The following is an 18,033-nucleotide window of genomic DNA, read 5'->3' on the forward strand; positions in this document are numbered from 1 at the left end:
AGATATTCTAGCAGAGGCTTGGGCAGAAGTTTTGTGGAGTTGCTGTTACGCAGTTTGGTGTCATATATGGCCTGCAAGTGTTCATGAGTTCAGGGGATCGAATTAAGTGACACTGAAATATCTGAAGCTAAAAAGCAGATTGTAGCCCTATCCCGTGAAGCAGGATTAGAGGAGGTGGATGCTACTGAAGTGCAAGATTTGCCTGACTCTCATGGGGAGGACTTGTCTATCGACGAGTTGAAGCTTCTGAATGAGCAATGGCTGGAAAATGAACCTGAACATGCTAAGCCAGTTATTCGAACATTATCAACAAAAGTTATGGCTGAAGCATTTAACTTATAAGTGATGTAATAAACATTTTTTATGAGAATGATCCTGATCATGAACGGAGCTCAAAAGTTGGGAAAAGCTTAGAAAGTGCCATATCTTGCTACACGCAACTTTATAACAAAAAGCAGCAAAGCAGCTCTCTATCAAAAGTTGTTTTGGTGTCAGCCTAAACAAAATCAGCTGATGAACAAGATAGCCCTGTTTCATCTACATCATCTAATGCTGACGTTGACGACCCCGCACCAACAAAAAATTGACTTTGCCGCCACCACCTGAGATGCAACCTCCACCTTTTCCATTATTTTTAATGGGAAAATTGACCGTGCATAGCACTTTCTCGCTTAGCACCAATGTTTTCAGAAATGCATCTATAGTGTTAAATGAGGAATTACTGTATTACAATAATTAAGCCTAGTTCACTTACACTTCACCTGTATGCCACCTACAGTACCAGGCAGGAGGTCATAGTCCCTTTTGCTCCCACTGTTCAGGATACCATTCACTGCTGTAGCCAGCATAGAGTCTATTCTAGTTATAACGAGCAGGACCTGTGGGTCAATCCTGTTTACTTACGGTATCCTCATTGATTCTTCTTATTAAGCCTATTTTATAGCAAAGCGAGACTTGGTCATTCTAATAATATTCATCAATTGATTACATCTTGTGTAAGATACCTAAAGTGCCCAATGCCCTTATTTGGGGTACATCCTGCTACTCAGGATGTTGTAAAAACTATGTGTTTAATAATTTTCATGGCTGTATCTTGTATTTTTTGCTTATCAGAAATAGAAGTACCAGTACAAGATTCCTCCTGATGTTCTTAGCCTGGTCTCCCTGTACCATGCTATATCTGCAAGATTGTGCAGAAAACATTCCTGCCTCTACAACCTTCCCTCACAAGCCTTGCCTGTGTGCTTACGTGCTCCAGACTTTAGACAGGCCTGGATTTGCTTTGTTAGAGATCCGCACTGTGGTCAAGGCAGACCGTATTATTATTGTCAAGGCAAGACCGTCCAGGCTCCCCTAGAGTATGCCTGACAGGAACTACGTTTTGCATAAAACAGTGTTGATTGGTGTTAATTATATTACTATCCTTTAATTGTTTATTAGTTAAATCCACTATTAGCTTTTCCATTACAGAAAAAGCTCTTTTATCTGGTACTCAATTAACCAAAAAGATCAATTAACCAGCATTTCTGATATCTCCCAATACTAATCTTTAGTCTAATAACGGATGTAATGAAATTGCATATTGTACACTCTACTTTTATGCAGAAGAGGCGGAAGATAAGTAAGTAAGCAAGCTGAAATCAGGGATTTATTCAAAAACGCAGCTTCCAGGATAGGACATTACGGATTCAGCCTAATTTCCTACACCTTCTCCAGCAGGGGTGGGAAACCTCCAGCCTACATGCAGTTCATCAGGGTTAGCTGTTGGAGTTTGCTTACCTGAGCATCCACACGTAGAGCTTCGAACCTCCTAGTGGCTGCGAGTCACCATTCCCGGCCAATGGGAACTATGGTAACCAGTGCAGGGTAGGCCAACACTTGCCACAGCTGCAATTGGCTGGGAATGGTGAACTGTGGCCTCTGGGATCTGTGGGGCTCTGTGCCTGCAGACAGCCACTAATCCTGACAGACTGTGTGTTGCCGGCACACTGGAGGTACCCCACCCCTGTTCTGCAGATACAATGGTAATTGATACTGGTAATGATGATCCTGAGGTTCTGAAAGAGCCTGAAGCATCTTTCAAATCATCAAAGAAAGATTAAATTAAGTTTAATATACTTTTAGTTTTAAGTATACTTTTAAGTGATCTGGATGAACACCATACACTGCCTATAGTGATATGTAGTGTCATAAGATAACTAGGGATGTTAACAGCTGTACCCAGTTTACCAATAAGCAATTGCTTATTGGTTAACATTCCCAGTTAATTTCAACAACCCTCTTCTGTCCGTACACCCCGGTGTGCTCTGCATTTAAAACTAGGACAGGCAGACTGCCTCAGTTCCAGCCTGCTGGTCCAAGTTTTAAATAAAGAGCACCCAGGGGACTGAAGAGGCAGCAGCATGGAGTGACAGGCAGGAGCAGGTTTGTGTGGGGAATCTTTAAAACCAGCTCATTCCTGTAGCCCCATGCTGCTTCTCCAAACTGGGCCAGACCATTGATTCATTTAGTGAATAAGGGACTAGTCAGTAAGAAAAAGTGTGTAAGCACTTCAAAAAGGCAATAATAGAACCACACAAAGATCAAATAATGCCTGAAAAACATTATTGCTTTTTGTAATCAAATTGCTAAGCTGATGATTAACACACAAAGATCAAATAATGCCTGAAAAACATTATTGCTTTTTGTAATCAAATTACTAAGCTGATGATTAAGAGGCACACCACACTTATATATCTAGTTCAGTATTTGAGACATTGCTTACTGAAACCACTTGAAAAAAATCTAAGTTCAAGGGAAGAATTTGGATAAACAAATTTGTTCCTGCTCAACTTCTGAAAAACAGCTGGACTTTGAGTAAAAACAGATGATTCCTGTAAAATTTTTTTACAAATAGGCTTAAAGAGAATTGGAAAAATACAGTTTCCAAACCCATCTTCCTAAGGAATTAAAGTTTGTGGAAATGTCCAGGCTGTGGCTTTTGCTAGGTATTGTAGCCCTACGGGCAGTAACAGAAAGCTGCAGTGGCACAGGAGCCAGCAAACAGAGCTGTGAACAGGGGAGTTTGAGTGGGAGTTTGTAAGGGGAGTTTGGATTGTGGGACTCATTTGGGGTTTGTTTTGTTGTGTGTGTGTATGGGGGGGGGGTGTTTTGGGTTTTTTTTGTGTTCGCCGGATTAACAGGATTTAGGTGAGTAGGTTGATAAAACACAGAGGCAGTAGTGGCCATGACCCAAACAGTAGAGGACACAAGGAGGATGATTGGATGTGGTAGCTGCGGGATGTACATGATTCTGGAGGGGGTACCTGAAAGGAGTTTTGTTTGCATGAAGTGCCACCTGATAGAGCTGATGGAAGAAAAGATCCGAGGACTGGAGATGCAGGTGGAAACTCTGGTCGAGTTTAGAAGGGGGTTTGAGCAGATGATGGAGCAAAGGCATGAGGTGGCTGAAGGAGAAAGCTTAGATATGCAGATGGAAGCAGGATCAAGAGCCTTGGAGGAGGGACTGCTGGGCGAAGAAAATGGACAATGGAAGCATGTGACTAAGAGAACCAGGCAAAGGAAAATATGGGGCAGTGAAGGGGAATTAGAGCTCAAGAACAGGTATGTGGAGTTGGAGAGTGAAGAAGGGGTATAGCTGGTGGACAATGAAGGTGGAAGGGTAAGGAAGAAAAGAAGAGTGGTTAGTCCCATAGATAAAGGGGAAGAGTCGTTGGAGACAACACCTATAATGAGCACCAGGAGGATACAGGATGGGTTGAAGAGGATTACAAGGGAAAACAGGAATGGAAAGGACTTGCAGCCAGAAGAAGCAAGAGATAGACCAGAGAATCGCACTGTCACCAGGAAAAGGCAGGTCTACGTGATTGGGGACTCCTTATTGAGAAGAATAGACAGGCCTGTAACCAGAGCTGACCCAGAGAACAGAAGGGTGTGCTGTCTGCCATGTGCTAAGATACGGAATGTGGAACTGAGGTTGAAGAGGATCCTAAAGGGAGCAGGAAAGAATCCATTGATCATCCTTCCTGTAGGTACAAATGATACGGCTAGATTCTCGCTGGAATGAATCAAGGGAGAAGTGGTGGATGTCATATACCTAGACTTTAGTAAGGCATTTGATACAGTCTCGCATGATATTCTTATTGATAAACTAGGCAAATATAACTTAGATAGGGCCACGATAAGGTGGGTGCATAATTGGCTGGATAACCGTAGTCAGAGAGTTGTTGTTAATGGTTCTAAATCCTGCTGGAAAGGGATAACAAGTGGAGTTCCTCAAGGGTCTGTTTTGGGACCCGTACTGTTCAATATCTTCATCAATGATGTAGATATTGGGATAGAGAGTACGCTTATTAAGTTTGCAGATGATACCAAACTGGGTGGGGTTGCAACTTCTTTGGAGGATAGGGACATAATTCAAAATGACCTTAGCAAGTTAGAGAAATGGTCAGAGGTAAACAGGATGAGGTTTAATAAAGAGAAATGCAAAGTGCTCCACTTAGGAAGGAACAATCAGTTCCATACATACAAGATGGGAAGCGACTGTCTAGGAAGGAGCATGGCGGAAAGGGATCTAGGGGTCATAGTGGACCACAAGTTGAATATGAGTCAACAGTGTGATGCTGTTGCAAAAAAAGCAAATATGATTCTAGGTTGTATCAACAGGTGTGTTGTAAGCAAAACTCGTGAAGTCATTCTGCCGCTCTACTCTGCACTAGTTAGGCCTCAGCTGGAGTACTGTGTCCAGTTCTGGGCGCCACATTTCAAGAAAGATGTGGAGAAATTGGAAAGGGTACAGAGAAGAGCGACAAGAATGATTAAAGGTTTAGAGAACATGACCTATGAAGCCAGGCTTCATGAACTGGGCTTGTTTAGTTTGGAAAAAAGAAGATTAAGGGGGGACATGATAGCGGTTTTCAAATATCTAAAAGGGTGTCACAAGGAGGAAGGAGAAAATTTGTTCCTCTTGGTTTCTGAGGACAGGACAAGGAGTAATGGGCTTAAAGTGCAGCAGGGGAGGTTTAGATTGGACATTAGGAAAAAATTCCTAACTGTCAGGGTGGTCAAATATTGGAATAAATTGCCAAGGGAGGTGGTGGAATCTCCCTCTCTGGAGATATTTAAGAACAGGTTAGATAGACATCTGTCAGGGATGGTGTAGACGGAGCTTGATCCTGCCTTGAGGGCGGGGGGCTGGACTCGATGACCTCTCGAGGTCCCTTCCAGTCCTATTATTCTATGATTCTATGCCAGGCTGGGAAAGACGCTTAAGGAAATTGAGGCTCGGGTGATCTCTAGTGGGATTCTGCCTGTTCCTAGAGAAGGGCAACTAAGGTGTGACAGGATTATGATGCTCAATAGATGGCTCAGGAGGTCTTTGGGATGTATGGTCACTGGGAGGCATTCATGGACAGAGGACTGTTCTCTCCCTAAGTAGGGAGGGAAATAGACTTTTAGGATAGAGGCTGGCACAACTGCTTAAGAGAGCTTTAAACTAGGAATTTGGGGGAGATGGTTGGGAGATGTCCAGGTAATCTCTACACAGGATTTTAGCATTGAGAGGGAGGAAAACGAAGTAAGAAAGAATATAGTTGGGGATAGGAGAATGGACATAAAGAGGAAGGGTAGAGTGGATACTAGTCTAATAGGTCATATTGGAGGTACAATGTCCGTACCAAATTGGGTAAAGAATATGAGTGAGACCAAACAGCAAACATTAAGATGTTTGTACACCAATGCAAGGAGCCTAGGTAACAAAATGGAGGAACTAGAGCTATTGGTCCAGGAAGTGAAACCAGATATTATAGGAATAACAGAAACATGGTGGAATACTAGGCATGACTGGAGTACAGGTATTGAAGGGTATGTGCTGTTTAGGAAAGACAGAAATAAAGGTAAAGGTGGTGGAGTAGCATTGTATATCAATGATGAGGTAGATTGTAAAGAAATAAGAAGTGATGAAATGAAGAAGACAGAGTCTGTCTGGCCAAAAATCACATCAAGGAAGAAAACTATCAGATCCTCCCCTGGGATAGTGCTTGGGGTGTGCTATAGACCACCGGGATCTAATTTGGATATAGATAGAGACCTCTTTAATGTTTTTAATGAAGTAAATACTAATGGAAACTGCATAATCATGGGAGACTTCAACTTTCCAGATATAGACTGGAGAACAAGTGCTAGTAATAATAATAGGGCTCAGATTTTCTTAGATGTGATAAGTGATGAATTCCTTCATTAAATAGTTGCTGAACCAACAAGGGGGGATGCCATGTTAGATTTGGTTTTGGTGAGTAGTGAGGACCTCATAGATGAAATGGTTGTAGGGGATAACCTTGGCTCAAGCGATCATGAGCTAATTCAGTTCAAACTAAATGGAAGGATAAACAAAAATAAATCTGAGACTAGGGTTTTTGATTTAAAAAAGGCTCACTTTAATAAATTAAGGAAATTAGTTAGGGAAGTGGATTGGACTAAAGAATTTATGGATCTAAGGGCGGAGGAGGCCTGGGATTATTTCAAGTTAAATTGCAGAAGCTATCAGAAGCTTGTATCCCAAGAAAGAGGAAAAAATTTATAGGCAAGTGTTTTAGACCAAGCTGGATGAGCAAGCATCTCAGAGAGGTGATTAAGAAAAAGCAGAAAGCATATAAGGAGTGGAAGATTGGAGGGACCAGCAAAGAAAGCTACCTTATTGAAGGTAGAGCGTGTAGGGACAAAGGTTTAGCGTGTAGGCTAAAAGTCATGTAGAGTTGGACCTTGCAAAGGGAATTAAAACCAATAGTAAAAGGTTTTATAGCCATACAAATAGGAAAAAAAAAAAGAAAAAGAAGTGAGACCACTAATCACTGAGGATGGAGTGGAGGTTAAGGATAATCTAGGCATGGCCCAATATCTAAACAAATACTTTGCTTCAGGCTTTAATGATGCTAATGAAGAGTTTAGGGATAATGGCAACATAACAAATGGGACTAAGGATATGGAGGTAGATATTGCCATATCTGAGGTAAAAGCCAAAATCGAACAACTTAATGGTAGTAAATTGCGGGGGTGGGCCCAGATAATCTTCATCCTAGAATATTAAAGGAACTGGCACATGAAATTGCAAGTCCATTAGCAAAAATTTTTAATAAATCTTTAAACTCAGGGGTTGTACCATTTGACTGGAGAATTGCTAATATAATTCCTATTTTAAGAAAGGGAAAAAAGTGACCCGGGTAACTATAGGCCTGTTAGTTTGACATCTGTAGTATGCAAGGTCTTGGAAAAAATTTTGAAGGAGAAAGTAGTTAGGGACATTGAGGTTAATGGCAATTGGGACAAATTACAACATGGGTTTACAAAAGGTAGATTGTGCCAAACCAACCGGATCTCCTTTTTTGAGAAAGTAACAGATTTTTTAGATAAAGGAAATGCAGTGGATCCAATCTACCTCGATTTTAGTAAGGCATTAGATACAGTACCACATGGTTAAATTGAAAAAGATGGGGATCAATATGAAAATTGAGAGGTGGATAAGCAATGGGTTATAGGGGAGACTACAGCGGGTCATACTGAAAGGTGAACTGTCAGGTTGGAGGGAGGTTACTAGTGGAGTTCCTCAAGGATCAGTTTTGGGACCAATCTTTTTAATCTTTTTATTGACTTCGGCACCAAAAGTGGGAGTGTCCTAATAAAGTTTGCAGATGACACAAAGTTGGGAGGTATTGCCAATTCAGAAAAGGATTGGTATATCATACAGGAAGATCTGGATGATCTTGTAAATTGGAGTGATAGCAATAGGATGAAATTTAATAGTGAGAAGTGTAAGGTTATGCATTTAGGGATTAATAACAGGAATTTTAGTTATAAGCTGGGGACATATCAGTTGGAAGAAACAGAAGAAGAGAAGGACCTCGGAGTCCTGGTTGATCACAGGATGACTATGAGCTGCCATTTTGACATGGCCGTGAAAAAGGCTAATACGGTCTTGGGATGTATTAGGCGAGGTATTTCCAGTAGGGATAAGGAGACGTTAGTGCCATATATAAGGCATTGGAGAGACCACATTTGGAATACTGTGTGCAGTTCTAGTCTCCCATGTTTAAGAAGGATGAATTCAAACTGGAACAGGTACAAAGAAGGGCCACTAGGATGATCCGAGGAATGGAAAACCTGTCTTATGAAAGGAGACTCAGGGAGCTTGGCTTGTTTACCTTAACCAAAAGAAGGCTGAGGGGAGATATGATTGCTCTCTTTAAATATATTAGAGGGATAAATGCCAGGGAGGGAGAGGAATTATTTAAGCTCAATACCAATGTGGACACAAGAACAAATGGATATAAGATGGCTATTAGGAAGTTTAGACTTGAAATTAGATGAAGGTTTCTAACTATTAGAGGAGTGAAGTTCTGGAACGGCCTTCCAAGGGAAGTAGTGGGGGCAAAAGACCTATCTGGCTTCATTAAGCTAGATGGGTTTATGAAGGGGATGGTTTGATGAGATAACATGATCTTGGTAACTAATTGACCTTTCACTATCAGTGGTAAATAGGCCAATGGAGGGATGATAGGAGTTACTATAGAGAACTTTCTGGGTGTCTGGCTGATGAGTCTTGCCCACATGCTCAGGGTTTAGCTGATCGCCATATTTGGGGTCGGGAAGGAATTTTCCTCCAGGGTAGATTGGCAGAGGCCCTGGAGGTTTTTCGCCTTCCTCTGTAGCATGGGGCATGGATCACTGCTGGAGGATTCTCTGCATCTTGGGGTTTTTAAACCAGTTGAGGACTTCAATATCTGAGATACAGGTGAGAGGATTATTCCAGGAGTGGGTGGGTGAGATTCTGTGGCCTGCATTGTGCAGGGGGTTGGACTAGATGATCATAATGGTCCCTTCTGACCTTAAAGTCTATGAGTCTATGAGAATCTCTATGTAATTAGAAAATAAAGAGCATTGAAGCAGAAAAAGTGTCATCTTGGATCAGAGCAGTTGTCAATTTAGTCTAGAATTAGGGATTGCTCTAGTTATAGGCAAACCGAGCAGTTGCTTAGGCTGGCAGATTTGGCCTGTCCACCACTTTGACTTGATTGAGCAGTATCCAGGGCAGCTCTGTCACCTTAGCACTATGTGGAGGGGTGCAGCATACTGAAGTTTTGCTTATGTCTTGAGCATCCTAGTGACAAGAATGACGGGTGAAATCCTGGTCCCACTGAAATCAGAAGAACCCCATGTTTCAGAAGAACCTGCAAGAATCTTTGTAATGGACATATATGCAGTAATCTGCTGACAGGGGAGATTTCTTCTTAAACCAGCTGCTAAACACCCATGCTTAAGTTCCTCATTTTTTACACTACGTGATGTAACTATGGACGTCCTTATTGGCTATATAAATATCTAATATTCTTTTGCAATCCCACTAAGTGCCTGGACTTAGTGATATTTCGTGGCAGTGAATTCCACATGCTAATTATGCATGAAATAACATAAATCTTTTGTGCTATTTCTGGAAAACTTTGCAGACGTCCACAAAGTAAAAATCTTTTAAAAATACTAGCTGTTGTTGAGCATAATTAACATATACTAACTGTCTGACTGGTATATCGATCCATAGAGCCCTGCATGGATACAAAATTTGTATCTACATCCATATCTGTATCTGCAAAATATGAGCTATGGATATTAGGTTGTGGATGTTTACAGTTGCATGCAGCTCCCACACCCCCTTCCACTCCCCCCGTGCTGATGCCTCTGGTACAGAAGTAGCCATGGGGGGCGGGGAGGCAGGTGCGAGCTGCCTCCTCCCACATACAAATGTGTAACTGCTGAAATTTTCAGTGGTTACACATTTACATAAATAAACACATTTTAACTTACCTAGCAAATAGCTGCATCTACAGCCATGGATATAAAACAGATGGCTGTGAATTTGAAGGGTTATATTGATCAATCATCCCGAGACAGAAGGTATGTCTACACTACAGAGGTTTTTTTGGAAAAACAGCTGTTTTTCCAACAAAACCTTACTTACATCCTCACTGCAATCATTTTCTTCCAAAAGTAAATCGAAAGAACAGATGGTTCCAGCTCTGGTAATCCTCTTTCTACGAGGAAGAAGGCTTTTTTCCAAAGATATGTGACTTTGTGGTGGTGAGGAAGTTTCAGCTGAAATTGACACAAAACTTGAAGACAACTCCCAAACGCAAGATTGGTTCTCATTTATCTCATATGGAATACTGCCTCTCTCTGAGATCTAAAACTGCTTATTTGCGGTTAAGTGTTGGCAAAATGTTCACTAGTGTTCAAAACATAAAATACTTGCAGTTCCTCTGTATTGTATGTATTTTGAGTATGTGCTGATAGATTCAGCCTGAACGATAGCATTTTACTAACAGTTGTTGTTGGAACTAGGAATGTAAAATCCTGTTTAATTAGGTGATGAGTTAAACGTTATATTTAAATGGTTAACTGATTAAACCAGGGGTAGGGAACCTTTTTTGGGTCAGGGGCCACTGTCCCACAGAAAAATCAGTCGGACTCAGGCTAGTAGATTTTGTGTGCTCCAGCCCCATGGGGGGAACAGAAAGGAGGAGAGCTGGAGTGCCAGCACGGGCTCCCCAATGCTGTGGGGGAGTCCTGAGCCTCAGGGGCTGGTTCCAGGCAAGCCTTAGGTTACCCCACTGCTAGATTAAATGGTGGCAGATGAGGAGGCAAGTGCCCCCCCTTTCCCTACTGTGGACAGGGACTGCTCTGGCTAGGTTGGAGCACCCCCTGCACACAGTGTGCCAGGCTGGTCCTGCTGCAAATGGGGCTGCTCTGGCAGGGCCCCGCCAGTTAACCATGACTGGTAAGTATCACCCGGTTAGGGTGATGCTTAGTGGTTAACCATTCACATCCCTAGTTCACGTGAGGCCTGTTACTACAGCCAGTCAGGCTCACTACTTCTCTGAGAGACAACAAAGCAGAGAAAAGGATCGGGAGCTCTCCTGCTGTCTCTTCTGCTGACCCCTTTGGAACCTCCGGAGAAGAAATTCTCTCTGCTCTGTTTTACAAGGAGGTTGTTGGCTCTGGTCTCATCTCAGCCACAAATAGATTGGGGCCAGTAGAGAGATGCCGATTGCAGATCAGAACTGCCCTCTGGTTCCATGGGTAAAGAGATCTTTCCAGCCAGGTCCATCTATTGGGTTTTGGCCTGAGCGGCATGTATCTCCTTGGGTAAAGTGGCCTCACTGGCACCTTATCAGGAAAGACAGATGTATGCAGACAGACTCTCGGCAAGAGAGTATCAGGAAAACATTCAGTTGTCAGATCCCACAGATAGAGACCAGACAGTGCAGCTTACTCAGAACCAGCCACCTATAGGTACAGGTGAAATAGTATCCAAATGGGAATTGTCAGTCTGACTCAGAAGTAAAGACTGAAAATGTGGGGGACATATAAGTATCATCACCACTGACAGATGTGATAGCCTTCTATGAGTTTAGATATTCCTTATTTTTGTGGAGAAATCATCATATCTGATCTCCAATATTTGGGGAGAAGTGTATAGTCACCGAGCCTCACATCCTTTGATAGAGGGATTGCTTCTGTCAGCACATACTGTCCTTAAAATTCTCTCACCCATTCGGCCTCTATGGCAAGCCAGAGGTGTCTTATTTCAATGTAGATGTACCCTGAGTCTCTCTGTCTCTCAGTTCCCTATCTTGAAATCACTCAGGGGTTGTGACGATAAATATGGTAAAAACTGTGAACTGCTGAGTTACCACAGTAATAAATTGGGGGAGGCTTCTAAGTACAAGTTGGACCTTCCTGGTCTGGTACCCTTGGGATCTGAGTGGTCCTGAGCAAAGGAATTTGCTGGATCAGAGGAGGTCAAGTCTCCCAACTCTCCTGGGGCTCCCCTCCTGGATGCTGCCCCCAGAAAACCTGATGGCCTGACGTCCTCTGGCCCACCTCGTTCTGCTTCCTTCAGCCTGCTCACGGGGCTCTGCTCCCTGTCCCTGTCCCTGTCCCTGTGCCCGTGCAAAGCGGCAGCTGCTTCTGGGGCTCCCTGCTCTACCAGGTTCCACGCAAAGCAACAGCTGGTCCTGATGGGGGCACCTGATTCCGCACAAGGCGGCAATCACTCCTGGGGCTCCCTGCCCCCACTGCCCAGTCCAATGCTGGGTGGTAGCCACTCCTGCCCCTGTCCACTGCGGGGTGGCAACCCGTTCTGGGTCTCTCTGTCCCCAGGTCATTGGCCCTGTAGGCTGCCACCCTCCAGACTGGCTCTGCTCCCAGCTGTTCTCAACTCTGTGGTTGGGGTCTCTGGTCTAGCAACATCTGTGGTCCTGCCAAACCATGGATGTTGCAGGATCAGAGAGTCCTGGACGAGAGAGGTTCAACGTGTACTGAGAAATCCATTTAATACATAAGTCAATTACACTTTTTGCTCCATTGTCTAAATATAACAGTTTTTGTCTTATATTTAAATAGGTGGCTGAACCCCTTACTTGTTACTGGTCATAAACGAAAGCTTGAAGAAGATGATATGTATAAAGTGCTGGCTGAAGATTCATCAGAGAGGCTTGGAGAAGAGTTGCAATGGTAAGTAAAAAATCAGCACTTCATACAGCTATGTTTTCTGTGTGAAGGTGAGTGCTGTGGGATGAAGAGAGGCCATGCAGCGTCACTGAGTCTCCTTAGCTATTTTGTTACTGAGTGTTTTATTTTATTTCACACTGGAAGTCCTTGTTTTCCATGCAAGCGTAGTCATTTTTAATGAAAACATATAAAAAGATTTGCATTATTAGCTTTTCTTTGAAGACACTTCATTTGAATGGCACTACAAAATGCATGGGACTGAAGATAATGCACTCTGACATTCTAACAATTATTTCTTAATAAAGCAATAGGATTTTCTATGGTGTGCTAAAGATATATTGTGCCACATACTCTCCTTATAGAGACAGGGAAAAATGGTTGTGTTTTCTACTTTTTTTTTCTTGACATACAGAGCAAAAAACCCACTGAGTGAGTAGGAGCAACAACATTTCCTTAGTGTAGGTAGAATATGCTGCTGATTGGTTGAGAGGGTTAGCTGCCCTATACAGCTAAGGGCGTATGTACACTAGGATTTTTTGCATTGATGTAGGCCCAGTGATATAAATAGAGTTGTCTGAACCTGATTTTTATATAACTTAAGTTATGTTAATGTTTGTTTTTAAACACTTTTTATTTTATCAATTTAAATTTTCAGTCATGCAAAATAATGGGTTTTAAGCTTTTTGTATTTTGTATTGATTTTAAATTTTCACAAGTGTGGGAAGTCATGGGAGAATCAGACAATAGGAGGACTCAGACACTAGTTATTTAGTGACAGACTCTGAAATTCAAAATGTTAAAGATTTATAATTTTTAAAACACAAATGATCAGTCACATATGTAAGTATAGAAAGTAAACATACCTAAATCAAACAGCATTTTTCTTACTCTACCTATGTGTAAATTTCTGTTACTGTCAATGGAAATGTCTTTTGCTGAATTGTGTGTGTAGGATGAAATCGATTGTTTACTGACATTTACTAATGTAATCCTTCCAAGCGTAGATATAAATATCCTTTTTCAAGGCAGGCTTAAAGGTCAAGAGAGTCTGTTCCAGAAATATACTGGGATCGTGTATCAAGAATGTGTCATTATTGTAACATGTTTTAATTGGGACAGGGAACTTTTTTTGGGTTGGGGACCATTGACCCACAGAAAAAATCGATCAGGGGCAATACACAAGTGAGAAGCAAAAAACCAACCAAACAAAAACTCCTCAATAATTGAGAAATATCTTACTCCCCTCAAGCTCCAGCCCTAACTGAGGTTAGGGGGAGCAAGTTGCTGAGTCTCAGGGCTTACCTCTCAGGGCAGATTAACTCTTTTTGGGGCCTGGAGCTAGCAGATTTTGTGGGGGACCCTAGGCTCTGGGACGGGGTCAGTAATGAGGGTTTCAGTGTGCACAAGGGTACGGCCAGGGAGTGGGCTGGGGGTAGGGGTGCAGGATCTGGGCAAGAGGCAGGGTGCGGGGGTGGGCTGGGGGTGGAGGTTTTGGGCAGAAGGTAGAGTGCAGGAATGGGCAAGAGGGGAGGGAATGTTTTGAAGGGAGGGAGGATGCTGGAGCACACTGGGGGTAGGAGTGCAGCGTCTGGAAGGGAGGAAGGGTGCATGAGTACGATGGGGATGCTGGGACCAGGCAGAAGGTAGGGTGCAGGATGGATCTGGGGGTCCAGGTAAGAGGTAGGGTATAGAAACTGAGTCCGGGGCCTTGAAGGGAGGGAAGGTGTAGGAGCAGGATGGGGGTGGAGCTGCAGGGTCTGGGCTGTAGGGGCGTATGGGAAGGGGTATGGATGGGAGGGGGATGTGGGAGGAGATAGGGCATTGGGGTGCCTACATGGTGCAGCTCCCTGAGGGAAGCAGATGTCTTCCTGCAGGCACTGCTCCCTGCCCTCCCCACCCCTCCCACGGCAGGAGTGATAGTGGGCTGTGCTTGTAGGGAGGTCTACCCTTCAGCGTGCAGAGCCACTTCCTTCCCCCTTCCAGGGAGAGCCCATGGTTCTCAGCTGGCCCACAATGTGTATTGGTCAGGCCTGTGATGTTCGGGGCTCCCCCTGCTGTTCCTTACCCCTGTTTTAAGAGAATGGCAGTTCATCAAGTAATTTTCTTTCTCAAGGCTCCTACAGGTGCCTCATCAATACCTCTGTACGTATAAGAGAGAAGTTTTTATTGCACAATGAGTTGAAACAACCAGTGTTCCAATAAATAAGAACACAAGAACGGCCATACTGGGTCAGACCAAAGGTCCATCTAGCCCAGTAACTTGTCTGCTGACAGTGGCCAATACCAGGTGTCCCAGAGAGAGTGAACTGAATTGGTAATGATCAAGCGATCTCTCTACTGCCATCCATCTCCACCCTCTGACAAACAGAAGCTAGGGACACCATTCCTTACCCTTAGTAGCTAACAGCCATTAATGGAGTCAACCTCCATGAATGTATCTACTTCTCTTTTAAACCCTGTTATAGTCCTAGCCTTTACAACCTCCTCAGGAAAGGAGTTCCACAGATTGACTGTGCTGTGTGAAGAAGAACTTCCTTTTATTTGTTTTAAACCTGCTGCCCATTAGTTTCATTTGGTGGCCTTTTGTTCTTATATTATGGAAACAAGTAAATAACTTTTCCTTATTCACTTTCTCCACACCACTCATGATTTTATATACCTCTATCATACCTCCCCTCAGTCTCCTCTTTTCCAAGCTGAAAAATCCTAGTCTCTTTAATTTTTCCTCATATGGGACCCATTCCAAACCCCTACTCATTTAATTTACATTCTCTGAACCTTTTCTAATGTCAGTATATCTTTTTTGAGATGAGGAGACCACATCTGTACGCAGTATTCCAGATGTGGGTATACCATGGATTTATATAAAAGCAATAAGAGATTCTCCATCTTATTCTCTGTGGGTATGTCTACACTACCCCCCTAGTTCGAACTAGGGGGGGTAATGTAGTCATACGGAGTTGCAAATGAAGCCCGGGATTTGAATTTCCCGGGCTTCATTTGCATAAAGCCAGCCGGCGCCATTTTTAAATGCCAGCTAGTTCGGACCCCATGCCGCGCGGCTACATGCGGCACGGGGTCCGAACTAGCCGGCATTTAAAAGTGGCACCGGCCGGCTTTATGCAAATGAAGCCCGGGAAATTCAAATCCCGGGCTTCATTTGCAACTCCGTATGACTACATTACCCCCCCTAGTTCGAACTAGGGGAGTAGTGTAGACATACCCTATCTCTTTTTAATGATTCCTAACATCCGGCTTGCTTTTTTGACTGCCGCTGCACACTATGTGGATATCTTCAGAGAACTATCCACAATGACTCCAAGATCTCTTTCTTGATCGTTGTAGCTAAATTAGCCTCCATCATATTATATATATAATTGGGGTTATTTTCTCCAATGTGCATTACTTTACATTTATCCACATTAAATTTCATTTGCCATTTTGTTGCCCAATCACTTAGTTTTGTGAGATCTTTTTGAAGTTTTTCACAGTCTGCTTTGATCTTAACTACCTTGAGCAGTTTAGTATCATCTGCAAACTTTGCCACCTCACTGTTTACCCCTTTCTCCAGATCATTTATGAATATGTTGAATAGGATTGGTCCTAGGACTGACCCTTGGGGAACACCACTAGTTACCCATCTCCATTTTGAAAATTTACCATTTATTCCTACCCTTTGTTTCCTGTCTTTTAACCAGTTCTCAGTCCATGAAAGGACTTTCACTCTTCTCCCATGACATCTTAATTTACATAAGAGCCTTTGGTGAGGGACCTTGTCAAAGGCTTTCTGGAAATCTAAGTACACTGGAGAGTGTTCCAATAAATCCTCTCCTCTCTACCAGAAGAGTGACTCTTTCCAGTTACTTACAATAATTGCGCATTCTTCCTCAAGGAAATCAAGAAAAATGCTTTCATAGATATAGTGGGAAATGTAGCAGAATCCACGGATCAATGTGTTCATTTTCACTTTCCATTCTACTTAGCAACATGCATGAAGAGTCACTTGAGAATCATAGAATCGTAGGACTAGAAGGGACCTTGAGAAATCATCTAGTCTAGTCCCTGGCAATCATGGCATGATCAAGCACCATCTAAACCATCCCTGACAAGTGTCTGTCTAACCTGCTCATAGACATCTCTAATGATGGAGATTACACAGCTTCCCTAGGCAATTTGTTCCAGTGCTTAACTACTCTGATTGAAGTTTTTCCTAATGTCCAACCTAAACCTCCCTTGCTGCAATTTAATCCCACTGTTCCTTGTTCTATCCTCAGAAGAGAAACAATTTTTCTCCCTCTTTCTTGTAGCAGACTTTTATGTACTAGAAAGCAATTATAAAGTCCCCTCTCAGTCTTCTCTTCTCCAGACTACACAAATGCGATTTTTCAGTCTTCCCTCATCGGCCGTGCTTTCTAAATCTTTAATCATTTTGGCTATGTCTATACTGCATGCTTATTTTGAAATGCACTCTGTTATGTGCAACATCAAGCCTGTTATTTCAAAATAATTTCAAAATCATGGTCTTCTTACTCCGACTCCTGTAACCCTCATTTCACGAGAAGTAAGGGAAGTTGAAGGAAGAGTGTTCTTCCTTTGACTTCATGCTGTGTAGACAGCACCAAAAGTTGAGTGAAGGTACTTTGACTTCAGCTACGCAATTAATGTAGCTGAAGTTGTGTATCTTAACTCGACTTTAGTCCGCAGTGTAGACATAGAATCATAGAATCATAGAATAATAGGACTGGAAGGGACCTCGAGAGGTCATCGAGTCCAGCCCCCCGCCCTCAAGGCAGGATCAAGCTCCGTCTACACCATCCCTGACAGATGTCTATCTAACCTGTTCTTAAATATCTCCAGAGAGGGAGATTCCACCACCTCCCTTGGCAATTTATTCCAATATTTGACCACCCTGACAGTTAGGAATTTTTTCCTAATGTCCAATCTAAACCTCCCCTGCTGCACTTTAAGCCCATTACTCCTTGTCCTGTCCTCAGAAACCAAGAGGAACAAATTTTCGCCTTCCTCCTTGTGACACCCTTTTAGATATTTGAAAACCGCTATCATGTCCCCCCTTAATCTTCTTTTTTCCAATACCCTTTGGTTGCTCTTCCCTGAGACTCTGACTGGCAGGGCTGATTAATCACCTGTGAAGCTGTGCTGCTGTGCAGCTTAAAGAGAACACTGCTTGCAGTCCCTCCCAACTTGGTATCGTTAACAAACTTTATAAGCGGGGGTTGCCAAGCGGCGGCAAGCCCCGCTCGCCAGCTGCGTGGTTTCACGCCGTTCTGCATTCTGCGCATGCTCAGATCGTTCTGTGCATGCACAGATCACTCTGCGCTGGCTCTTCTGGGTTCATGGCGAGTAGATTACATTATTTGTCGAGCCCTGTTTATAAGTGTACTCTCTTTGCCATTATCAAAATTATTGATGAAGATATTGAACAGAACTGGACCCAGAAGTGATTCTTTCAGGATA

At 43.0% G+C, this 18,033-nt stretch overlaps 1 protein-coding gene across 1 annotated transcript in view; it reads left to right on the plus strand.

The window, feature by feature from the left end:
• Positions 1-18,033, plus strand: part of ABCC4 (ATP binding cassette subfamily C member 4 (PEL blood group)) — a 210,620-nt gene that overhangs the window by 13,131 nt on the left and 179,456 nt on the right. The window contains exon 2 of the mRNA XM_075918815.2: positions 12,451-12,561. Within this exon, the coding sequence (XP_075774930.2) occupies positions 12,451-12,561 (111 nt within the window). The remainder of the gene's footprint in view (positions 1-12,450; positions 12,562-18,033) is intronic.

The sequence above is a fragment of the Pelodiscus sinensis genome, chromosome 1 (assembly GCF_052426305.1).
Source record: "Pelodiscus sinensis isolate ZL-2025 chromosome 1, ASM5242630v1, whole genome shotgun sequence".
Classification (NCBI taxonomy): domain Eukaryota; kingdom Metazoa; phylum Chordata; order Testudines; family Trionychidae; genus Pelodiscus; species Pelodiscus sinensis.